The sequence below is a fragment of the Ambystoma mexicanum genome, chromosome 6q, assembly GCF_040938575.1.
Source record: "Ambystoma mexicanum isolate Mex_15411 chromosome 6q, UKY_AmexF1_1, whole genome shotgun sequence".
NCBI classification, from domain to species: Eukaryota; Metazoa; Chordata; class Amphibia; order Caudata; family Ambystomatidae; genus Ambystoma; species Ambystoma mexicanum.
The window spans coordinates 231,842,475-231,869,155 of record NC_090937.1 but is presented as its reverse complement, the minus strand read 5'-3'; the positions used below and the strand labels follow the sequence as shown (position 1 = coordinate 231,869,155).

Sequence of the window (26,681 nt, the reverse complement as noted above, 5' to 3'; positions counted from 1 at the left end):
GACTAACAAAAGGGGTGTGTCATTCTTCTTTGACTGTGGCGTTCAGGTGAGATCCTGCATTACCTGAAGCCAAAGAGATTGAAGAAATATCACTGGGAGTTCCTTATCGGAATGGAAGTCCTTGTCCCTGAGAGGGGAGTCACTCCCATTGAGGGCTGACTTGCCCAGACCCCTAGGGAGGGTATTGTTGCTGAACGGGCTCGCCTCCCTAGCCTCAAAGGGGGTGACTCTCCTCTGGGGAGAAGGGACAAATTGTCCAGATTCATCAAATCTCCCAATCAGAGGGGCAATTACTCCATTCGAACCTTAACAGTATGAACCTTCATGCCTGGCTGAAATATAAGGAGTGGGACTTATCGAATAACGTCCTGGATGTGCTCCTCGTTTGTGACTGAAGGGGGCATGGATTTTCAGCTCGGTGCTCGGAGAAGGCTCTGGATCCTTTTACTTGTCACACATTCTCTTTGTTGGATTTTCTGCAATCTTTGGCTCCAACAGGCTAGCTGTGTAGGGTTACCTTGCAGCTATTTCAGTTTTCAAAAGCACCCTGATGCAGGGCTTGTTGTCATGATCCCCATACTTATGTAATTTCTGCAAGGATTGTGCAGTCCAGTTCCACCATGCCAGTTTGTTGTTACGGCGAGGGATTTGAATTTAATGTTGACATTTTTTATGGGTGCTTCATATGAGCACCTGCATTCTTGTTATTTAAATCTGCTCACCCTTAAGGCAGTTTTCCTGATTGCCATCACTTCCACTAGACTGGTGAGTGAGCGCCAGGCGTTATCTGTTAATCCTCCCTAATTTGTTTTTTTCCAAAGAGAAGTTGATGTTGAGAGTGAGGCTGTCCTTCCTTCATAGGGTAGTCTCAGATTGCCAACTCTCTCAAAAGATCCTTCTTTCTGTCTATTTTGCTTTGGCTCATCCTTCCAAGGCAGAGGAGGAATTCCATTAGAAGAACAAATAACTTACCTCTCAGTGATGTTCTTTCAGATGGATTTTCCTCCCACAGATTCCTCAGCGCCCTCCCAACCTGGATTTCTTGGATGATAGCTAGTCCGCTTCTTGTTCTGCAGTTCCTCAGCATCAGAGTGCAAGGGGAAAAGGGTGGAGCTTGGGTCTTGGGGCACAGCACCTCAATATGTATTGGCCCTGATGTCCTATCTGGCCCGGGGCGCATATAGGCATCGAGCGGAGCCGACATAGAGCTTCACTGCACCCTCTGTTTCTGATGAACAGCTGTGCTAAGAGATATCATAAATGAGGAATCGGTGGGAGGGGCATCCAGCACAAAGAGCATTACCGAGAAGTAAGTAATTTGTTCTTCTCCACTGCCTTTTCTGCAATTCCTCTTTTAGCAAGCTGCCATCTCATTGATCTTGAATGGTTAAGCAAGCCTATGGAAGAAAGAGGAAATGTTCATTTATACATCACAACAGTGTTGCTTATCTTTGACATTGAAGCCTACTTCTCCACTACCTTTACCATTTTAATTGTTTACAACTCACAATGTCCATGTTTGCTTTACCACAAAACAGTGCTGAAACATGTTTGTTTTCTGATGGAACTTGACACATGAGCTGTTTTCCCTCTGCCGTAATAGCCATACAACCTTGTGTGTTCCTCCCTTGCAAAATTAAATGCTAGTGGTACTACTTTACTCGTTTTCATTTAATGTGAATGCTACAACAGTCCCTAGGCGGAAGTACACCCTATCCCTATAGCGTGTCACTATCCCTAGGTCGCTGGTGGTGCGCCGCCTATCTAATAGGAAAGGAAGAAGAAGTGCTGTCCCTGCATCTACAATGATACACTACCAGTATTAGTAAACCAGTACAATCGTTGAGCCAAGTCTACTTTTCTTCCATTTTTAGGGCACAATGGCCATAACCTTCTTTATTCACCAACATCTGGGGTGTGTGCATGAGGTGTGGATCAGATGGTTCTATATGGTTCAGCTCAAAAATAAAATTATAAAAGCAATGGTGATACTTAAAAGACTTTTTAGTAACTCAAAGTTATGGGACTTGAAATTTCTTGTAGACTAGGTAGTCTTTTTTAAAAAAAGTGTCATTTTACACCAGACGAGATAGTGTGGTGAAAAAACAACAATCAAAAGGGGAGACTATGTCTCCACTAAAAGATATTCCTTGAATTCCCATATCTCGTGTTTCCTTTAGGGGTATCGTACATTGTGATGGTTGACCGGTTTCGATGACATGCTGGTTCTCCTTCTCTTCTTCAGGACCTGTAATTCGGATACGTCTTTTCAGATCGTCTAATCCATCAGAGTTGACGGTGCCTCCACATCCTGACCCCGGGGTGAGAATTTCAAACAACTAGTTTGGCCTGTGTATGTTTGGCATCTATTGCTTTTACATGCACTATGCAACAATTATTATTTTAGATCACATGGATCTATTTTACCTCTGCCCGCTCCCCCAAGGGTCCACTAACCCCCCAATGTATGCTGGGCATACTCTCTACATTATTCTTCATAGTCTCCACACAATCAAATAAAATTAAGTGCAGTAAAGCAATTGGTGACATTGGGGGGTCATAACGACCCTGACAGTAGCCGTGCCGATAAATACCAGAGTCATGAATTTACCAGCACCTGGCAATGGCGACTTACCGGGGCATTACGGCCCCGACGGACCCAGTAAATCCCCATTGCCGGATGCCAGTAATTAGTGCTCCCCATTCCCATTTGAGTCCCATTGGACCCAATGGGAATGCGGAAGACGGATGCACCAGCAGCATTTGTGAACGGTGCCTGTGCATCTATCGAGTTCTGCAAGCGGGTGCCGGTCTGCCCGCCAGGTCAGACCTGGCGGCTGAAAAGCACCCGCTCGCAGAACTCGTAGATTGCCGGGCTGAAAACAATGGTACCGGCAAGCTTACCGGTACCGTTCTTTCTGGACCAGCAAACTTGTAATGAGGCCTATTTTGCTCTAATCGTTTTTTGTGATTTTTTTTTTTTACCCTACCCTAAGCCCAAATCCGATGAAGATCAATCTGGGCTACTTTAGCAACCCTTCTGTCGTTTGTGCCGGCAGAGACAGCCAGACTGCTGCAGCACTGTACATCCAGAGTAGCCCCCTGTACTTACGGTAAGCGGCCTTAGAAAAAAGTTTTCGTTCGAGTTGATCGCAAAGATTGCAGTGTTTTAAATATATGCATTATGGTCCCAGGGACGTAACACGGGTACCCGAAAACACGTGGTGTGGCCAAAAAGAATTATTACGAACCACGCCCGTGTATTTAATCATACACCCTGGTAACACAGGAGCACTCGTACATGAAGGGGAACATCACTCCTTAAGTTTGCAGAATAGCACTGTGCATAGATGGCTAAGCGACATATGCACATGCATTTTTGTCATAAAACCGGGTCCGACTATGCACTTTTTTGAAAATGGAGTACCTAGTCTACAAGAAATTTTAGGTCCTGTAACTTTGAGTTACCAAAAAGTCTTAAGTATCACCATTGTTTTTTTATAATTTTATTTTTGAGTTGAACCATATAGAACCATCTGATCCGCACATCATGCACACACCCCTGTTGTTGGTGAATAAAGTAAGATTATGGCCATTGTGCCCTAAAAGAAAAAATCCTATGGGAATGTCCAAGGAGGCAAAGCAGACTTGGCTCAATGATTGTACTGGTTCACTAATACTGGTAGTGTATCATTGTGGATGCAGGGACAGCACTTATTCTTCCTTTCCTATTAGATAGGCGGCACACCACCTGCGACCTAGGGGTAGTGACACCCTATAGGGATAGGGTGTACTTCCGCCTGGGGACTGTTGTAGCATTCACATTAAATGAAAACGAGTAAACCAGTACCACTAGCATTTAATTTTGCTCCTGTAAGTGTTTTTATGTGATATATCTTATGTTGTGCCTCACACTTAAGGCCATCCTTTTTCTTTAATCAGGTTCCCTGTTTGTTGTTGTGTGCCTCCTTTGGCCATTTTCCATCTAATGCCCCCTTGTTCACCTCTATGGAATAGCCTGCTCTTACTTGATATAAGGTAATTTTTTACCATAAATTCAACGTTTTCAGCCTTTGGAAAGGGGATGTCTGTGTTTTTTTTTATTTGTTCCCCCTGTTGACTTATTCAACTAATCTGTATGTTTCGTACTTTCTTCACATAGGAAGACGCTAGTCGTCCTTTCCTCGCATCCAGCCCCACCAATGGAGAAGAGTCTATCAAAGAAGGTTGGGTTTCTAGGGACCCCTACGACCCTCATTACGGTGACACCCACTTTTATAACTACTTCGATGACTGCTGGAGCTGGAAAACGTATCCAAAAACTCGCTTTGCCTCAGAGTATGGGTATCAGTCATGGCCCTCTTTCAGCACTCTGCAAAAGGTAAAGTTAAAAATGCACGTTAATTAGCTTGCTAATACAAAACACTTTGCATGCTAGTTGCAAGGATTCGAGGCAATGAAATGGGATGAATTACACTTCATTTTATTCTCGTGTAAACCACGCTTGTTTGAGCAAAAATACCAAAACAGGAGTCCCTTCATTTACGGAGAACCAACTCATCCATAGGATGAGTCAAGTGGTTTGGATAGCTGTTCCAGTGAAGTCCCCTTCTCCTGACTAACTAGTAACTTCCATCAAACCTGACCACTTAGTCCGGATGTACGTGATTACACCGCAGGGCGAAATTGCAAATTCGAAAATGTTGAATTCGAAAAGCATGCTGCAGTGTAATCACGCATTAGTGTTCCCCACATCCCCTTACCCGCTCCCCCCACTTACCTTTTGGCGGCACACTTCGTTGTGTGGCACTGACTCCCCTGTCTCCCTGAACCGTCAGTTCCCTTCACTTAACGTGGATGGGAACCGGCACCGCAGGGTCCTTTTTATTGTCTTTTTTGTTTTTTGATTTCTTTATTTGTCTGCCCGCCTGCTTCCAATGTATTGAAAGCCGGGGACACCCCTGATTCCATTATAGCAAACAAGGGGACACTCCGCAAAACCACTTCTTCCCCTGTTCGCTATAATAGCATTGTATGTTGTAAATGTTGACATTTTCGGCTGTACGTAATTTTAGTACAGCCGAAATAGGAACACCATACGTTCTTTTTTCTTTACTTTTTTTCTGCAGATACACTTAGTCCCAGGGTCTGGTTAAGGAAACGCCTGCAGGTTCTAATGTATGGTAGGTAAATGGAGCACAAAAACTGAGATTCTTGGGAAAACCGTATCAGGATGGAGGGGTAACTCAATGGATTTAATGTCCAGAGTCCAATCCATTATCTTAGCTATGCAGTTCCTGGTTGTCTTAACTAAGAAAAATGTTTTTTTCAATTCGTTCACAGTCTCAGAGGTGGTCAGAAAGAGTTGAGAGGGACCCTTGCTCTCCACAATGCCTGGAGCTATGGATGTATATAGGTGCCCCTTTCTCTGACCAGATGCCCGTTAGCCTTTGTCCTGTCTTGGTCTCTTTGTCTTCTCTTTCAGATGGTACCTGAGACACTATTATAGGCACCAGAATGCACCAGACTTCACAGTCTCCCGTGAGGGATAATGGTTCCTGGGAAGCACTACTATGCAATGAAAAACTACAGGTACCCCAATGCACCTGGGTCCAATGCAGAAGACCCAGCTTACAACAGAGAAACCAACTGGTTAACCAAATGGGAACGGAGTAGACTTCCACATTCAGGAGCCCAATCAGAGACCAAACACCCACTACAGACTGCCCAGCTGTGCCGCTCAGCAGCAATGAAGCTGGAACTAACAGAGAATGACACAGCAATGACAAGGAAACCTCCCCAAAGCCTTTGTGGGTATTAACTTGCAGGAGATAACAAACAGTGCACCGTGGCTAGCAGGAAGGAAATGGGAGTGGGACTAAAGGCCCTTATGTAAACTTACTGGTGAAAATCCAGCCAGCAAGGGAGGAGATTGGAGGGAGTAGTTGGCATCTGCTTAGATGGAGATTGGTTCCCAGAAGTAGCTGACTCTGGTTCCCAGTGGGAACAGAGAGAAGCTTCTAGTTAGAAAGGGGAGGGTCTTATAAGGCAGCAGAGCCATTCTGCAATGAAGTGTGTTAGGGTGTGGTTGGAGGAGTGGGAGGAAGACCAAGAGAGGGTGTAGCATGTGGTGGTGACTTTTTGAGAATTTCGAAAGAGTGAAGCTACGGTGTTGGGATTAAGGGGTTGGTACCAGTTTGGTTATTTGTGCGCAAGTGAGTAAGAGAGTGATTGAAAATATTTGGCCAAAAGGTCAGGAGGGGAGTTGAGTGAGAGAGGCAGGGCTGTTGTGGGGAGGAGATTCATCTATTGGGGAGTGGATACGATCGGAAGGGTGCTGAATAGTGTAAACAGAAGGAAGAGAGAGTAATAAGACCAGGAGGACGTAGTGTGTAGATGGGGATTGGGGGGCTGATGTAGAGACAGGAGGGTAAGAGAGAAGACCAGGAGACTGAGCATTGGGACTGACGAGAAAGGTGTAGGGCGAGGTGAGTGATGAAAAGCCTGAGAGATCATCATTGGAAGAAAAGGCACCAGGGCAATCATACTACCCTGTTAGGTCACCTACAAAGTCCCTGATGGAGATTGACAGATAAGGCCACAGTCTTTGGCCTACCTATAGTAGGGCTAGCTTGGCAGCAGGGGTCACCTGGCTATTGCCACAGATGGCACAATAATCACAGTCATGGCAATGGTTCAAGGGTCTGTATTTCAATATTTGTGTGCCCTAGCGCCGTCCCTCTCTCGTCTTTTGTTTGACCCATGACTGTAGCCCAGACTTCTCTGGTCCCTGGTTAGTGCTACTGAACAGTAACCCATACTGTGTAAGCACTATATTGAGCTACAGACGATGTCCTAAATCGATCTCTCTAAACTCCCTCATGGACTTCCTGATTATCACTACTCTATCCAAGTGTCATGTTGTCCTGTCACGCCCACTCTTACCTCTCTCTTTCTACTCTCCCTCTTATCCACTCTGCCTTGCTCCTTGCACCAATCTTCTGTCCTTTCGATGTTCTCACTCCTCCTAGGTCTTGCCTCCACCCTTTGATGTTACTACTTCCACCACTCTAGTACTCCCTTCTTCAATTTCCTACTCCCTCCTACACGCTATTACTCCCTCATTCCGCTGCACTACTCTCCCTCCTTCCATCTACTGCTCCCACCCCCACACTGCTACTCACCCCCTCAAAAGTCCTACTGTCCTCCGCCTCACTACCACTTCTTCACCCTCCAAACTCTTCTTCCACTCTGTACTATTCAATTTACATTCACTCCTTACACTAACCTCTCTACTCACTCGCAACACAAACGCACAGGCACACACATTCACACAGCAGTACCCTTGCACACACTAAACCAAAACCTCACATTCTCCAATCATTGCTTCAAAACTCCACTGCTCCTTCCCTTCTCCTCCTCTGATCTTACAGAATAACCCACGCCTTCCTGTTGCCATCTGTCCTTTTTATGCTCCTCCTCTTTAGGCCATTGGTCCACTTGCCATAGCCAATCTGTCAGCTTTTTCTCCTCCCTGGAGATGTTACATTTGGCAAAAGCATTAATTAGAAGCTATACCCATCCACTTTCTCCACGGTGTAACAATGGCGGCCCGCAAAGTACATTAGTCAAGTTTGAGTTTGGGGCATCTGCCCCTGCTCTTAAGGAGTCTCTCTATTCGTTCTCTCCCTGGTGGTCTAGGGTGCCTGGAGGCGGCAGTGTGTATTCGCCGCGGGCACTGGAGATCTTTAGGCAATGTTTTTCTCACATGCAGGTTTCGTTTTCTTGCACTGCAACAATAACGTCACTGTAGGATTTATTAGAGGAGCTTCCACTTGCCCAGCCCATGTTGCATGTACCCATTTCGGAGAGAAACGTGCACCTGCCTTGTCCATTCACTTGCTGTAAACATTTGTTATGGAAGCTTGCACTTGCAGTGTACATTCTGTGCTTGTAGCTGTTTGCAGGGGCGTATTTAGGCTTTCTGCTGCCCTGGGCCCAACTAAGTGCATGTGCCCCCTCCACAACTTTACTCCATCTCTGCCAGAGTTAGGGACCGTGTGTGAACATCCCCCTTACTGCCTGGGAGCTTTTGGCAGCCCATGTGGACCCGCCGCTACCAAGGTCTTATGAGGGGTCCCTGGCGAAACATATCGTGGTGGGTACCGTTTCTCCTGTTTCACACGATTCTTTTTCCTGCCTTAGCTCCGCTCGATCCTGTTCACGGTAACTCTGGTACCACGAGCCCCTGATCATTGGAATTACATATGGCTGTCGGGGGTGAGATACTGTCCTGTTCCCTTGTTGCAGGGTTGGTGTTCTTACAAGATGGGCGCCGGAAAATGTTAGGTGTTCCTGACAACGAGCATAAAAGAGCAGACAGCTGAGCAAACGGTGTATCGCAAACATCCTAATTTGGAGGTCCCGACCGCTCCTTTTTCTTATTACCAAGCTTAGGTAATTAGTCAGGTAAGAAGGAGGGTTTTCTTTGCCACGATTTCTATTGTTTAATTCCTTGTTCTGGGTTAGTTCCACGCTCAGACTGCTTCACTGCAGGTTATAGGAGCGCCTTGTATTTTCTTTGTGCTCAACCCGAGCTACAGTCAATATTCAACCAGACATAAAAAAACCTGTTTAAAGAATACTTCATTTTTATGCAGAATCAAGTAGTGGAGAGACCCCTGTCCTGAAAATTATATTACTACTGTTCTAGTAATTAGAACCCATCTTGTGTTAAGAACAAGAATCCCCTTTAGGGATGGTTCAGGAAAGACACAACAGGACTACAGGTAAACACATGTCTTGTTATTCCTGATTCCTGGATAGGTCTTAAGATTGCCTTGTCACACACCCAACTCAGAGGACTTGGTATTGAATGCTTCTTTATTCGTCACCCTACACAGCTCCTGCGTTGGTGGTCCGGATCGGGGGATAAGAAAGGAACGCAACCAATAAGTCACCCCTGCCCTGTTTAAACGCTCACTATCCTATTACTAAGCAGGAGGGGAGCGAATAGACTTGGCAGTGGTGGACCCATTCTATGGTTCCTAAGGACAATCTCCTGCAGCAACGATGGGGAGTCCAGATAGCCAGACTCTGCACATTCACCAGATTCTGCCCCTTCAACAAACTCTCTCAACCTTGGCGTAACTATGCCCCTTCGCCAACATTTGGACCCATATTTTGGCTTTTATTTTTTAAATCAATGCATTGTCATTTTTTCAAGAGGTAGTCAACATTTTTATCAGAATGAACAATAACTGGTTCATGTAAATTACTCCCAGCCCCCGACTGCCACCCACCCCTCCCTCGCCCACATGCATTACAAAAAACACCACTTGTATCACTGTCACTTCAAATAGCATCATACACCATTGTGTTGCTTTCCCATGGCAAGCTAATGACCATATTTATTGATGAAAGGTAGCCAGGTCCCCTCTGTCTTTCCGTGCCTCGTCCAACAGGTGCATCAATTACTCCATGTCATATAAGGATCTTGCTTTCTGGGCCCATTCTTTCTTTGTGGATGTACCCCTTCTCTTCCAGTACTGCGCCACACAGCTCCTTGCCGTCACTAGCAGGGTGCAGACCATATGGCCTTTCTCCCCCACATCCTCCTCCTTCTCATTCACCCCCAGCAGCAGCAGCACCCATCGATGGAGGCCTTTGCACTCCATCCAAATCCTTGTACCACCCCAAGACTCCCGCCCAGTATCTCTGTATAAGTGAGCAGCCCCACCACATAAGGTAATAGTCGCTGTTTGCCTGTTTACAGCGCCAGCAGCGCAAGTCTGCCCCTTGATGCATCTTCGCCAGGGGCGGCAGCGGGTAATGCAATCGATGTATCAATTGAAATGCTTGCATTCGATATTGCAGGGACAGCATTGACATCTTAGCCCTCCTACATATCGTACCCCACATCTGATCGGTTATGTCTATCGTCAGGTCTGTGGCCCATTTCACCCTTGTCGTCAGCGTGTCGACAGCGTCGCTCCGCCTCAGTTCCCCATAGAGTCGAGATATCTGGCCCTTTGTGGTAGTACCCTGCAACAATAGCTTTTCAAATGGAGTGAGCTCCCTACCTACATTTTTTCCCATTCCTGCCTTATCAACACATCTTTCAACTGTAGATAGCAGAAGACCGACAGCCCCCCGATACCCAAACATTCCTCCAGGTAGGCCAGGGGTATGAATGTGCCCCCTTCCCATAACTGCCCGCCCTTGACAATCCTGCCTCGTACCATGACTGAAACCATAAGGGATCTGGAATAGAGTTTGTTAATGGTGGTGCCCAGATACGACTAAGGGGCGAGGCCCACGTAGATCGCCATCGGGTAGCACCACTGTCGTGCCAAAGCAACCAAAAATCCACCAATATGAGGTGTATCAGGACCCGTCTGGGGATCTCCCACTGAGGGACCCACACCCACCGTCCTAGCGTAACCGGTTCCAGGACTAAGTTGTCCATGTGCACCCACTGTTTCTGTGAGCTGGGCTCTAGAGGGTCCACCATTATCCTTAGTTGAGCGACCCTATAGTATGCCATAAGGTCTCGGAATCCCCCCCCCCCCCACTCCTCTTTAGCCAGAACCAACATTCTACAGGCCACCCTGGGCTTAGCTCCTGCCCATAAAAAATGAAGGAGAGCTCTCAGGGCGTTGGCCAAAAAGCGTGACGGAACCACTATGGGGAGGATCTGGAACAAAACAGCAGCTTGGGGAGCAACATCATCTTGATACAATTCAGATGCGCCATCTTTGAGAGACCGATCCATCCCCAACTCTGCAGGTCAGCCTGTTACTTGCCCCAGTGAGGGAGGTAATTTCTTTCAAACAGATCCCCAGCGTCACTTGGTTTCTCGACCCCAAGGTAGCAGAATCGCTCCTGCTGCACCCCAAACCCTAACTCTGTCACAAAGTCCCTGGCTCCAACTCCAGGCAAAAATGCCACAGACTTTCACACTTTAACCCCCATATTCCTCCAATCCCTTTAGCAGAGCAGACACTGAGGTCTGCTGATTCGTGAGATAAAGCAGAACATAATCCGCAAACGTCTTTTTAATTTTATACTCCTGCCCACCCAATGTCACTCCTGTTATGTCTGTGTTGCTCCGCAGGCCAATTACCCAGGACTCCATCACCAATGCATATAGCAGGGGTGACAGAGGGCATCCCTGCCTGGTGCCTCTGCTCAGATGTATTGACCCAGACACCCCACCATTCACCATCACTCTTGCCTTTGGGGAAGAGTATAGGGCCGAGATCCATCCCATCCAACGCTCTCCTATACCCATCTCCCCGAGGATCTCTTTCATGAAGGACCTGTTGACCTTGTCAAATGCTTTTTTGGCATCTAGGGAAAGGACCAATACCCCTTCCCTTTTCAACCCCGGATCATTCAGAATGTGTAGGGTCTTCCTTAGGTTATCTGATCCCAGTTGTATTGCCAGCTGAGACACTAGTATCCTTGTGAATATCTTTGCATCTACATTTAGCAATAATATAGGCCTATATGAGGCACAGCTCAGCAGGTCCTTACCTTGTTTAGAGATAACTGCTATTAACGCTTCCAGAAAGGTGGGGGGTATATCCGCTGTGCTCTGGATGGAGTTCAATACCTCGGCCAAGGGCCCCACCAGAGCTTCTTGTAAAAGTCTGTTGTATAGCCGTCTAGCCAGCAGGACCTTATGCTGTGTGATGTCGGCCTCTAACAGGGACCTCTCCCCCCTAGTCAGCTGCATGATGGGGATCCTCCCCAAATATTCCTTCACCTCCCTCTTTCCAGGCGTGTGTGACTGGGCATACAGGTTCTCATCATATTCTGCAAAAACGGTTTGGGATGTCCCCCCTTAGGCCCATCATATTCCCCTCTCCATCCCTTAGGCCGTGGACCCTTCTCTCTGTCCTACATTCCCTAACTCTGTTCGCCAACAGCATCCCGACCGTGTTACCTTGTTCATAAAACCGTTGTCTGGTGCAGCACAACCTTTTCTCAACCTCCCCTATTAGGAGCAAGTTCAATTCTTGTAATTTATCTCGCATTGCCCCCAGTAACCTCTCTCGATCTGCACCTTGCACCGTTAGCTTTGCCCTCATACCCCTCAATTCCTCCCATAGCTGCCCCTCAATCAGCACGCTCTCCCTTTTTTCAAGCCCCTTCCACAATCAGTAGGCCTCTCATTGTTGCCTTGGCCGCCTGCCACACTCTCTTCCAGTGAACCTCCCCCGTGGCGTTGGTCTCAAAGTGTATGATTTCCTTTCTCAAAAACTCCCTTAAGACCGGGTCATGAAGGAGACCGTCATTGCATCTCCAGCGTGGTACACCTTTCCTCCCTTTCTCTATCCACCATTCCGTCGAGCCGCCACAGCCCCCGACACCTCTTACCGAGGAATCCTGTGACCTCAGTCATCAGCAGTGGCTCGGGACCCACTGCTTTGTTCCGTGCTGACTGCTTCGTTCACCCTGGCCTGCGTTTCTGACCATGGGGGTCCCTGCACTGCGGGGCTCCCCATACTACTCTTCTGCGGTTCCCACTTTCACCAGCCACTGGGGTACATCCAGTGGTGTTCCTCCACTTCTTGGGGGACAACAACTCCTCTGGGGTTGCCACCGCTCAAGATTTCGTCGACGGGGTGCAGAGCTCGGGTCTCACGTGGCCATGTTGCTCTGCGCCTCCTAGTGGTCTCCTCATATTTTTGCTTTTTAAGGATGTTTTTAAAGCTGCGGGGATTAGAAAGTTATTGCTTCCACTATATTAATTATAGCCTGTTCTCTTCTATGTTATGTTCGTTGAAAGAGTGTTTTCAGATCTCTGCTGCCCAGTATTTGGAGCAAGCAGTATGTTCTACAGTTTAGTAGAGTAGAGGTACTTATTGAGGCCGATTTGTAATTACGATAAGGTCAAAAAACAATCTTTTTGAGTAAGCAATCGGAACTTAAGCTGTCTGCCAACTGGACACAAGTAAGGGAAGTTTGGAACAAGGAATTTTAGCTTCAATGTGAATATCTGTTTTTTCGCAAGTTGCCTGCTGTCACCCTGTGAGAAGCACCTAGACTGGTCTGTAATATGAATGTAATATGAATGTTTCAGGCAACGCAACTACATTTCTACACGTGGTCTTGTCAAATGGTGATGTTTACGTATGAAATACATGCAGACGATACAGACACATTTTATAAAAATGTTGAATAAAAAGAACTCTGCCTCATTCTCATGGTAACCGCTCTGGTGTTAGCAGAGGGCAAAATGGAAATAAGGGAAGTTGCCACTTGTTGCCAACCATGTACCTCCAATCCCTGGGGCTGGAACGCCATTAAATGATCGCAAAATCACAAGTGAAATTTTTTTATTCTACCGGAGTATAAACATCTCAGTGAGTAAAGGCAGTTGGAAAGGTACTTGCAACCTTTTGCTGTGCATTTCCGGGGTGGAGTAATGGATAAGGACAACCCTGGACATTAATGCTTGAGAAGCAGTAACATTTCTCATAGCTGCGAAGTGCAAGCAGCTTTTATAACAAAAGAAGTGGTACATACTGTTTACATCATTGCTGTTTGTGCATTGTCCAAAATAACCATCACTCCCCAAGACTTAAACTGAGTAATGGGATGGGCATTCCAGCACAGCATTACCTCTGTGGGTGTGGTTTAGGCTATGGGTCTGGCCAGCTCGCGTTTATGGTAATTTAGAATTAGAGTTAGTTGGACTGTACAATATATTGAAATCTGTGGTTTATACATATAGATTTTCTGCTGTCGTTTGAGATACTGTTTCACAGTAAAAGTCTAACCTTGTATTTAAAATATATTCATGTAAATGTTACTTATAAACATAACTGTTATGCATTGAATGGCATAACCCAGCTGAAGAATCATCTGGGTGTCTTCTGCATCAATATAAAAAGTAATATCAAAGCCAATGATTAAACATGCAAGAGGTTTCATGTGCAGGTTGAAAAGAAGTGGGCTTAATGAAGGGGCCCGCAGTTCTCCACAGGTAAAAGTCCTTTGTGCAGATTGATACTGTACTATTTGGTCTCAGTTAGAGAAGTAGGATCTAACCAAGACCCAGCCAACCTCCCTCCCTACTCCCATCTTGTGCAGGTGGCATAACAGAATGTCAAGGTCCACAGTATCAAACGCTGTGGACAGATTTAATAAAAGAAGGGCACCTGTTCCACCTGTATCTATCCAAACTTGTAGGTCATCTGGTGCTGTCAGCACTCCTGATTCAGTATTTCAACCTGGACGAAAACCTACCAACCCTTCATTGAGCCAACTATCTGATTCCGAGTAAGTCTGAAGCTGAGATGTTACCACCACCTTCATAAACTTTGCTGTAAATAGAAGCTGTGACATGGGGCAGTAAGTTGCCTGAACCAATGCATCTCAAGAGGTTTTCTTTTTAGTTTAGTTATTGCCATCATATGCCCAGGAATCCCTATGATTTTATAGTTGCTGACATAATTTACAAGGTGTTCACACTGTTTTCCAGTTATTGCAATTCTGTGTAGAGACACTGAACTACATCCCAGATTTCGCTATCGAAAGTCCAGAAACTTACAATTCATGCCTCGTACTAACATTGTATACAGTGCGAAGAGCCAGGAATCAGATGCGGACACAGAGGAGACATGTTTGTGGTTATAAACATTTATTAACACAAGAAGGGGTTGGACATAGCCTCTCTCTCTCTAATTATTACGCTCACCTGGTATCCACGGGGGTGCCACACGATACTGGATGGAGGTCTATCCCGGACCCCTCTTTGCTTGGTTATGTGCCAGACGTTGGGTATCGCCTATAACAGGAAAATGGAGGGTTAAGATACTGGTTCTGTGATGGGTGCACTCCCACCTCCCTCTGGTCCAAAACCCCTCCCTTGGGGTGATTGCTCACCTTTGGTTTTTGTGCGTTGAACTCTCCGTCCTGCGTCTCTATGCAGGGGCGCGTGGTTGGTGCGGCCGTTCCATGGACCTAGTTGCTTCACTGGTCCGTGTGCCCTTATGTCGTGTACAGAACGGCTGTGACTCCGACTCTGCTTGCTGTCTTCCAGGTGAGTTATAATGTCTTTTCCGTCTTTATTCTGTCTTTCTTTCTCTCCGTTTTCTCTGTCTTCTCTGCGTCTTGCTCCACTACGCTGTTCCCTAACAATGTATCTTTTTGTTTTCACAGGGATAGTTGCGATCTCAGAGTTGCTGCGCTGATGGCGAAGACCACAGTGAGTTATTGATGCGCGGAGCGCTGCGCTGTTTATTGGTGTTAATTGCTAACCTGTGTTCTCTTCTGTTTGTACAGGTTGCGGTGATGTTCCGAAGTGATGAGCGATCGAAACGCTGCTTCCCCAGGTAAGTGCTTTGTTAATGCTGACCTTGTTCCTTCTCCCTTGCAGGTTGCGGTGAAACCAAGAGATGGGTGAGGTAAGAGAAGTGCAGGGTGCTGCCAGGACTCGCTGCTTGCCCAGGTAATAATTGTTATTAATGCTGTTCTTGTTTCTTTACCTTTGCAGGTTGTGGTGAACTCCAGACTTGGGCGAGGTAAGCGAAGAGCAGGATGGATTCAAGACCGGTTACTTCATCACAGGTAAGTGTTCTTGCTCGCTAATGCTGTTTTTGTTCTTCCAGGTTATAAATGGAATCCGGATCTAGGGCTTCAGGATCAGGCCGTCAGAGAAGCAGATGAGCAGAAATGTGGTTTGGGTGTGGTTTAAATAGCCCCAGTGAAGTAGTTCCAGGCCGGTTAGTTCCAGTCCCAGCCACACCCAAAACACTAGACTGCATGGCTTGGTTCTAAAGAACTGAGCTGTGTAATAGGCCTCCATGTTGGATTAAGGTCCAAAACTGGTATTGCTTTATTCCTGATAATGAGCCTTGCGCCAAAGGCGCCAGGACTGACTTCATGTTTGTTTCTGATGGAGTTGTAAGGCCCTTGGGGCCAGTGTGAAGGGCTTTAACCCCACTGCTGCCAGGGGGCTGTTATACCTGAGGGGGTGTGGGGCATGGATTGTGACACTAATCTAGGAAAAAGTTCCCTACCTCAACAAAACAAATTAGTCTGTACAGTGTCAAGATGTCCAAATAAGAGTCTGTCCTCTGTCCGTAATCCTTTTCTGGGCCTCACACTCTAACTAAACTTCAACATGTAAGGGAATCGATTCTTGTAGTTTCCAAATGTTCAAATGTTCAAGTTCAATACTTAAGTTCAAATCCAACAAAAAGGTTTCCAACGCACAATGTTCACAGTGCCAGGGATCAACTTACTTCCCAGATTCCTTTTCTTAAAATTCACTGCTTCACAAAGAATACAAGAGTTCCAAGAGGATCACCCTCTCCTCTTGCACACCTTGCTCCTCTTGGGGCATTAACTTACTTCTCCAGACACTACTTTGAAAAGAATGCTTAAGTTCCAAAAGGATGGCTCTCTCTGCTTCACAAACTGCTTCAAAAAGGAATATTTAATTTCCAAGAGAATTGTCCTCTCCCCATGGCACGCTTTGCTTATTTTATACACTGTAAAGTTCCAAGGAAATGTCTTTTCTTAAAGGCTCTCTGTTTTCTTATACAACAGCACAGCAGTTCATTTATTCCAGGGCATGGCCTTCCTTGCCATTCTTTACAATAGGTATTTGGTCTTCACCTGGGACACTCTTCCACCAGGTCTACTACACAAATGCCTCACTGCCACTTCACCTGGCGTACCTTCCTACCAGAACTTTTATTATACATACATCAACTTTTACCTAGTGTACTCTCCCACCACGGTTTTATTATACACACATACTTCGCTTCACCTGGTACACTATCCTGCCAGGACTTTACTACACAACTACTAAACTTCACCTGGTATATTTCTCAGCTAGGACTTTGTTATGAGAGTTATTCTTCCTTTCAAATTAGAACTTAATAACCCATGAACCACTTGCTTTATAAATGCTCTCACTTCTTTTGCAACGCTCACTTCTTTTGCAACTGTGTCGGCTCCCTCTCGCTGTGTTTCTGAGAAGTGATTCACTTTATTTTGCCACCCAGTAACCCACTGGTTTCCTTAAGGTTATCTGGCTGCTTCTATGGCCTCTGCAGAAGGAAATATGCTTGCTGGCAACCCGGTGACCCTTTTTCCTTCCCAGGGCTTACCAGTTGTCTCCAGCGTGCTTCTGCTCTCTCTTGCCGTGGCGTGCTGGCTTCGCATGCACCCTGTCGAGCGCTGCACTCCATGTGTGTTAGCTTTCACTGTGTGCTGTCCCCGCTGCCTTCTCTCTTGCTGCAGCAGTCCGTTCGCACCCAGGATTCCCAGACCTCGTGTCGGCTTCACTCCTTAGTCGTCCTTCCACAGCTTTCCTGCCTTCAGTGTAGTGCTTAGCAGTTCCACAGGTTGCGAGGCAGCTTGATGCAGGCAGCTATCCTCTCTGGTTTATAGTGAACATTTCGAAACCAATAATGTCGAAAGTAATTTTTTCGAAAAAAAAATGTCAAACAAATATGTCGAATTTTTTTTTTAATGCTTTTTTTTTTCGAAATGGGGGGTCCTCCCCAACCCCCCTTTTTGAATTTTTTTTTGTTTTACCCATTTTTTTTTTATATCCCGAACCCCAAAATAAAAATATTATTTAAAAAAACGGAATTCGACATTTTTTTTTTCTACATTATTTTTTCGAAAAAATTGTCATTCAACATTATTTTTTCGAAAAAATGATCGACCACCATCCTCTCTCCTTCCTCCGATCAGCTACAGCTGAGTAATTTTTGAACTTCCCGGTCTGTTTACTCATTTGCTAACAACTCGATTGTTGCATTGGTTGCTCGGTCTTTGTAATCTTCCTTACTCTGTTGCTCTTCCTCGTGTCAGTTCGTATAGAGTTACTTTCTGAATGGTTTAACAGACATGAATGCTGGGCCTCTTGGGAAGTGATTCTCACTGCTCACTCTAACATACTCTTCCTAAGGGGGTTTGGGGATTAATCCGAGTAGAATTATCAGGAGGTGAGGGGATTAGTGTAACAATATGCTATTAAGGCTTGGGGGACTGAGGAAACATGCCTAAATGGAAAAGGGGGGGGGTGTATGTGGGTTTATCTAGCAAGACCATCTTGTCTCCCCAAGAGTTAACTCCCCCAAGGTGGTCCTCTCTCATATAGCCGCCCCCAGGGCCAGGATCCGGTAGTGGCTGCCGTACCATGGCCACATAAGGGGAGGTTATCTCACCGAAAGGAGTGGTGATATCGTTGGAATCGTCACACCAGGTACTCAGAGCATATTTCAGATGTTGCTGTCAGATGCTCAGTTAATCACATTTTTTGGCAAGTTTTGACCAAAGTACCTAAGTGCTGAAATAATTTGCCAGACATTACCATTAAATAGCCAAGTACTGACACCCTATGCAAAGAATTGAATCAAATTATCTGTTACACAGGTCCAACGTTCAATAGTGACACATTTTCTCAAGTACTCTCAACAATTACAAAATGTTTTTATTTAGCCAAACCCATAATAGAAAGGAATCTACATATACAGCTGTTCCTTTGATGCAAAAATGTAAAACACAATTTCACATAAAATGTATTTACAACTCAGCAGCTACTGCCTAAGACGGGATGTTAATTTGAAAAATATGATTTCTACTCCTCTAGTAAAACAAAATAAAAACGGCCAGAACAAGGCAGCATAGTGTATTGAAACACTAGACATGGCATGCCATTTTTTGGCAGAAACTTTAAGAAAGGGTACCAGAATTATCCATCATTCTAAGTCACTTGGCCTGTTGACTACTTTACCACTCAGTCCTTACTGCATAGAGGACATTTATTCCTAATTGGCTTGATTGTTATAAGGTGCAATAACACTACAAGTCACAAATATAATCTCTGGAGCTGTCCTTGCATTTGTGTAGGTATTTCTAGTGGAGACCTTCATCCTGCAGCTTTCTTATCCCTTGAAATAGCTTTTGGGCACTTTCGCCTCCGAAAGGTTTTTCATAGTCACTAGGGGGATGCACCATGGCTCTGCCCAGACTCTGTTGCACAGCCACTAATGTTAACACACTGCACTAGCTTGTTGGTCTATTGGTCCTTGTCTATCCAGCTGCTTCAACACTGCTTTTAGGTTGAAGAACTGCAGGAAGATATATGGTATTTTCTGGGCAATCACAATGATTCCCAAATCCCTCAAACCTCTGTAACGAAAAAATGAATCCCTCTTGGGGAATGCTTGCCAAAGGCTAATTGATGCCACAGGCACTGCAGGTGGGATCCTTAGTGCATAAGTGGAGCCACACATGCCACAATACCTTGTTGCCTTTTTTGCTGGGCACTGATAACTAGGATCTGAACAGCCAATTGTTTTGGGATATTTTGGGTGCTGTCTAGATGCCCATTGTTGGGTACTGATACCAGTCTTCTTCAGGACTTGTAAAAAGGGTAATGGGTATTCTTCTCTTTCTCTAACTTGAGAGTTACCAGTTATGGTTCAGCGGCGGTACGGATCCTAATTTCTTCCTCCATTGCCAATATAGCAGAATTACTCCGAACAAAAGCTTCTTCACGTTCAAATCATTGGGCCTCATTCCGAGTATGGCGGTAAGGGATAGCGGCCACCGGTAACGAGACCGGTGGTGGTAATCCCTTACCGCCATACTCCGAGTTCCCTCTGCGCCCTCGCCCTTAACGCCTGCTTTGAGCAGGTGTTAAAGTCGAGGGCGCAAAGGGGCCTCCAAGCCAATAACGGTGACCGTAATGAACGGTCACCGTTATTTGCATCTTCCCCATTCCCATTGAGCCCTATAGGGGCTCATTTGGGAATGGGGAAGAGCCTTGGTGAATGGGGAATTACCGCCCCGCCAACCTTGGAATGGGGCGGTGATTCCGCCATCCACCAAGGCGCTGCCAGTCCGGGTACGGCGTCAACCAAGGCGTTAATAGAGCCATTGGTTAGCGCCGTACTCGGAATGAGGCCCATTGTCTCTTATACTCTTCAATCATCATATCACTGGTACAGTTGGTTATCGTAGCCGTAATTTACTGACTGTTACTATTTCCGTAAATCTTAAGTGTCCACTGCCGCGTCCGTCGACGTCCCAAGCTTTCCAACGCGTACCCTTCACCGCGTCATTCCAAGCATGTTACAGATACATCACACAATCCCTCAGACATAGGAGCCATGTGAAGAGTCAATGCCCGGGATTCTGTAACATTGGTAGAATCTGTTTCCAACAAATAATCATATGCAAAATGCAAGCAGCATGATTACCACTCATGAATATATACCATGATTCTTCCATGTTGGAAATCCCAACCATGCCAGCAGACCTAAGTGCTTGTGTCTGAGCCTATTGAGGTGTACAACCTCCATCAGGAGATGTTTTGCTTTCTTAAGGCCAGGCCCACCACATGGGCAGCATACTCTCTCAAGTCTAGGCAGTTTTTGCCAGTTTTACATGACTTCTTGAACGTCAAACACAGACATACGCTGGCTACAGAGAGCAGCAGCAGAGACAAGACGCGCAGCGTCCAACCGCTTTGAGAAACCAAGAGGTTATCGGGTGTGCTACCGCTGGTAGCAAGGACACGAATGAACTGAAGTGGGATGCATAGCGTGCCAAAGCCAAGGAGCAGAAAGACCCTGAGACTGTCTGTGGTGGTCCAGGAGTCCAGATAACAGCTCGTAGACCATTCGATATACGCCGATACCTGACATACCGGAGTGCCATTCAAGACGGATGAAGGATGAAGAAACTGATGAAGAAAAACAAGACCACCCCCCCCACCCCTGACTGAAAAGAAAGGAAGCTGATCCTCACCAAACAAGAAACCTGGTGATGTTAACCCTACAAACTGAAGGTAATGGGGATAATGCTTGGGATGCTTATACTCGTAACAAAAGAGATAACGAGAACCTAACAACAGTGAAGGAGAATCATTATAGGAATGTTCACACTCATCAGTCAAGAGAGATAGAATATAACAAAAGTAAGTGAGAATCATTATTGGAGTCCTCATACTCCTCTTAGCAAAAAGAGGAACACGCCAAAACTGAAAACCTGAGAACAAGTTGGACTTCCTAGAAATAGAACCAGGTTGAAAGAGAAACAAGGTCTATGAACTTGTCATTAAACCAGAAGGTTGTGAGCTAAGTCTATTAGGGAAGAAGAGACGGGTCCGTCCTTATAGTAAAAGACAAGAGAAGAAAAAGGAGCCCAAAACTCTAATGAAGGAACTGAATTAATTGATCAGAGTGATCACAAAATAATATCTGAAAATCCTGTACTGAAATGTGGCTGAGACAAGTCATTGAACCTCAGGAGAAGGGAGCCATTCTCCTGACTTTAAGTTGTTCAAATAGTGGTAGGGTCAGACAGTTTAGAGGTGGATGGTGGACGTTTTCATTTATAGACATTCACTGATGAGCAACAAGCACCATAGCTAGTTTTGTTAGGTATGGACGCCGTGTAGAATAGGGAAACACAGGTTTTATTCCTATTCTTTATTTAACATCTTTGGAGAATGTCTAATCCGCGTCCGTGTCCTCCTTCTGACCTACCAGGGTTGGCCTGCTATACGCATCCCATTTGGGATGCGCTATGGCAGCTCCAAGGCTTGTGCAGCTGGATATGCAGTCTACCTTCCAACTTATGCTAGAAGAAGCAAAAACTAAAGTTGAACTTGAGCCTCAATATGTTGGTTTGCCTGGCCTTGTGCATGCCACAGGTGCGGTCATCCATAAATGAAAAATGTGAGGGCTGGAAGGCTATGAATAAATCTTCAACACTGGCATAGCTCTAGGCAACTTTCTACCAAATCGTTTTTTAGTTTGTCTGCGCCATTGCATAAGAAGACCAGCCTTATGCATATCATCCCTGCTTTCCAGACTGCAGTGCTGGGCAAAACATGTCTGGGGTTGCTAGTGTCCTCTTGCAGAAGGGATGTGATTTACCAGTTTGGGCTGGACTGACCCTTTTGGGGTGGGACCAACCATAATTTCTATATGGTCCTTCCACATCTGTAAATACTTGACAGGCTGAAAAACGATGGTCTGGCAGGTTGCGTAGACTCGTACCCGGTGTTATGATTAATTCAAAATCTTCTAGCCATCACCTTGAAGTACTTGCACAGGTACAATAATCTGCCATCATTCCTGGAAGCATATGTGGGGTTTCCATCTGATGCCAAGTAAAACCTTAGCACTCCCTTGAATGAGGCAGGTGAGCAACGTCTGCCAGAAAAAGAAAATGGTGACACAGTTGGGACATTTAGGAGGGGAGTGCGACAAAGGAGAGCAGCGGCCTCAAGCACCCTTTGGTCACCCCAGGGCCGGAAGGCAAGTTCCATGGAGTGAAAGCTGGGACATGTGGCCATGTGCCAGAGATGGGGTGATATGATATATAATATGATAGGTTATTTATAACGCGCTTACTACCTAGGGTTTTTTAAGCATGGACCCGGGGATCGAACCTGTGGTGCTCCGCATCGTCTTGCTTCCAAGGCGAGCACGTTGCCCATGAGCAATGCCGGGTGACAGTGGTTCCCCTCAAAGAGGGAAAAGGTGGCCAGGGCCCGTTTGGAGACCAACATTCCTCGGGCCAGCCCGGACTGTCATGGCAGTGAGGTGGTTTTAGCAGTGGCTGAGCACCAGGCCACCTGAGGAGACCAGATTGGCAAGGCTTCTAGTCCACGTTCTGGGCTGCCAGATGGGGTGAGGCGGCACAACTGAAGGCCGGGCAGATCCACGCTATGGCACAAGTAAGCACCCATAAACAGAGGAAGAGCGGTACATGACATAGGGTAGGTGGTGGCCTTGCCGGGGACATAGAAGACCTGGGTGGCTATGGTGCACATGCACAAGTCAGGGCTGAGTAGAGGAGAGGAGCGGGGAGCCATGGTGACTTTGCTGTGGTCAGAATCTTCAGTATGGAGGTAGAGGTGTTCCTACTCATCCAGCGCATAACAGAGGAGCCCAAATTGGGGCGAGTTGACCTTTTTGTAATCGGCTGTATATCACCTGGCTTGATGCAGGGGAAAGAACGCTGTGCCCGAGTCAGGGGAGCAGGAAGAAAGGGCCTAAAGTATGAACAATGCCGTGTAGTGGTGGCCATTGTGGATGCCAGTGGCTTCTAAGTTATTGATGAGTATTATTAATTGTGTGTGATGTTCCTTTGTTTCGCCAAAGCTATATGTTTCTCATATGTTATGTTTCTCAGAGCAAGTCTGATGGACTATGTATGCTAGGGATTCTACAGCCCAGCTGGGTGCTGTGTTATCCTGCAAGATATTTCCTTAGCTCACTATGCTGAGGCAGTGAGGTCATTGAGGTCATTGTCTAACCACAAGCTTACAGGGTGGTTTGGAAAAGTGGGGGCAATGGCCAGTAGAGTCAGATTGACAAGGGCCAGCTGCGTAGAACCCAAACAAAAAGTTCTCATAATAAGCTAAAATGGACCCTGTATAGCTAGGCAGTGACTTGTTGGTGATCTTGTTATCAATGTTCAAGGCACCATCGTTGAAGTCATTAGAAATCCCCGTGGGGTACAGAAAAAGACAATCTGGTGTTTATTTCTACCGAGACAGTTAGGATGATATCATAGTCCTGTTACATCCATGATAACCGTTTCACTGCAGGCTGCTTATGCCATCTTCCTTTCCTAGCTGGTCAGGGCAGGGAGGCTGGTATTTTGTGGTTCTCTCCCCTGGCCTAGTGGTAAATTGCCCGTCAGGCGGCCAGAGTAAAAATACCTGGGCTACGTTTGGATATCACCTTGATGGTGTAAATCTCTTGGGCACTAAGACTAGCAAGTTACTTTAGAAATACTAAGCTTAATGGGATACTGTCAAGTCCTTATGCTTTTCCACCATGTCCTTTTCTCAGTTGTGTCTAGTCTAAGCTCCCAGCAGATGACCGAAATAGGTGTACGGTGGAATGTGCTCTAGGCTCTGCTTCAGAACTAGCCCACATATTAGACTAAGAGCCAAATGCCTGAACCCTGAATGTTGTCTTATTTATTTATTTGAATTTATAAAGCACACAACAGCCCTCGGGCATCGCAGCCAGCCAGACATCCGATTGGCCATTGTGTGCAATTTATGCACCTATGAGGAGCCGGCCGGCGTAAGCCGGCCCACAGTCACGAAGGGCCAGGAACAAAGGTCATTCCCTGTCCAAGCCTGTCCTCTGCTGTCCACGCCATTAGCCAGGGACTTTGGTCCTAGTCCCCTGTGATTACATCTTGAGGGTACTCTACTACTGAACATATTGCAGGTATGCTTAGACAATTTCACCCAGCATTTGTATCCTTACGGTGACCCCAAATCCCTGAAAGCCATTACTTGCTTGCAAATCTCCTTGAACAGCCCGCCGCTAACAATACCCTGCCTCTGGCACCACTCGCTCTTGCCAGGTTACCCACGCTCGCAAAGAAGGCACAGCGTGCACACAGTGACTATTTAATAATCGCCCTTCTGCTTGAGCCAGTTTATTTTGTATTCATGCACATTGTCCACAACCTGTGTTATATTGCTGTTGCCACCCCTGACCATGTATGTGTGTGTATTTTGCTAAACCCTATCCTATAGCAAGCTGAGGCACTGCTAGCACCTCAGACCATTATTGAACACTGTGTCCAAAGAGAAATATTCTTAGATAAACGCACGCCCCAATTGCCATCCGTAATTGGGTCTATTATTGTGGGAGGAATTTCTTGTATTTGCATGTCATAGTGTATTTACAGTGCTGTAAGGAGGGCCCCATTCTCAGATTGCTTCCAACACGACACAGGATTGTACTCTATAGCTTGGCAATGCAACAATGACTGGCCACACCTAGGCAAAACGAGTTTCAGACCAACTCACCCACCTTGATTCATGGTCACCCCCACAGCCTAACAATCTTATCATCGATATTGATTGTTTTGATCTTGTGTTTGGGGTTGATTCCACATTGTGCTAAACTCAATGAAACTGCCATATGTATGCATAATTGCACTGCCTGATGACTACATTAGTAATGATTCTATAGCTTGCAAAGTGACCCCCATTCCCAAAGTATTAACTAACCTAAAGGCCCTGCTCCACCACTCACGTTCCAATACCCTGTTAACACCTCATTGTGTCCCCACACCAGCCTTTAGCACAGGATCACTATGTCGTGCAGGGCCATCACCACTAGTACCGCTACACTACGTCTGCCCAAATGCAAACCCACGCAGCACCACACACGAGTAACCACCACCCCCAGACTCCCAAACCTCCACACAACAGAGATAGCCACACACCTAGGAGAGCCACATCCCTGAGCTATATCATCCCCACCATCCCCAGCTTTCTTATCCCCCTCCTTATCAGAACCACCTCCGATCAAATCATGCCCACCAACACCTCCACTCTTAAACCCGCCACCAACAATTGTGTTTTCCAAACATATACCCCTCTTCACAACACAACCTGCACTAAAGACGCCTACATATTTTACAAGACAGGCCTGGCCCGGCGCCTTTGCCCCAGACATCACCCTCAGCCCTGTCCCATGCCTTTCCTCCCCAAACAACGAGCATTTCCAACTACATATCAAACCCTTGACAAAACTCGACCCATTCTAGTAAACGACCGCCGCACACGATTAGCATCTCAAACCACACACACTATCACCCAAACAAGATCCACCACCACATCCAAAAGAAACTCCAGACTCTCAGGACGCACCCATCTCCAGCACCTCCCCATCAACAACCCTCACCCCCCACACAATCTCACTACCGCTATGACACCCATTTTTCACGAAACCCTGGAAACTACTGTCTCCACTGAAAACCTCAAAATCACCAGCTCCCAAGTCCACTTGACCCAACTCCCCATCGCCATCAACACTAGACAACTCCAACTAGGAGCCCTACTAAATATAAGATCCTTTGGAGCACATGCAATTGAAATACACGACTCCATACTAGAGTTCAAACTAGATTTCCTGGTGCTCACGGAAACCTGGCTACATGCTGCATCAGGTCCTCAGATTACATTAGATGTCCCAACCGACTACACACTCCTCAGAGCAGACCACACTGACGCTATAGGTGGTGGAGTAGCCATCATCCACAAAACCACACTACTTTTTATGGAATGTAAAATAGAAGCACTTAGTGGCTATGAAATTCTCTCCCTCAAACTAGCCGTCAACCATCAAGAAACCACCAATTTCCTAATAGTTTACAGAACACCCAGCGCCCCAAGTAAGCCATAACTAGACTTACCACTTCTAATCCCTCCACTACTCAAACCCAAAACAAAATACATCATTGTAGGAGACTTTAACCTAGGTTATGATGACCCCGCAGACAGCAAAGCTGCAGCCTGCAAAAAGGCATTCCAGAAGATGCAATTCTCCCAAATAGTTAACACCCCCACTCATTCCAAAGGAAGAATCCTAAACTGAATACTCACCCTTAACACCACAGTAACTGTAACAAACACCATCCAACTACGCTGGACCGACCACTGCCTAATTAAATTCATAATAAAGCTAGATACTGACCACAAAACCTTTAGTTGCAAACTACCACCCATACAGGTCAGAAATATGCGTAAACTCACTCCAGAAAATTTGAGACCAGTACTCAACAATCTACTCAACTCCAAACCTCAGGGTAATACCAGCCCAGAAAGTATTGCTAAGCACTATCACCAATGTCTAAAATCAGCGGTTGAT

General features: G+C 46.1%; 1 protein-coding gene across 1 annotated transcript in view; it reads left to right on the top strand.

Annotated features, from left to right (window-relative positions):
* MANBA (mannosidase beta) overlaps positions 1-26,681 on the top strand; it is a 907,503-nt gene that overhangs the window by 645,402 nt on the left and 235,420 nt on the right. Inside the window, exon 12 of the mRNA XM_069630691.1 lies at positions 4,163-4,381. Within this exon, the coding sequence (XP_069486792.1) occupies positions 4,163-4,381 (219 nt within the window). The remainder of the gene's footprint in view (positions 1-4,162; positions 4,382-26,681) is intronic.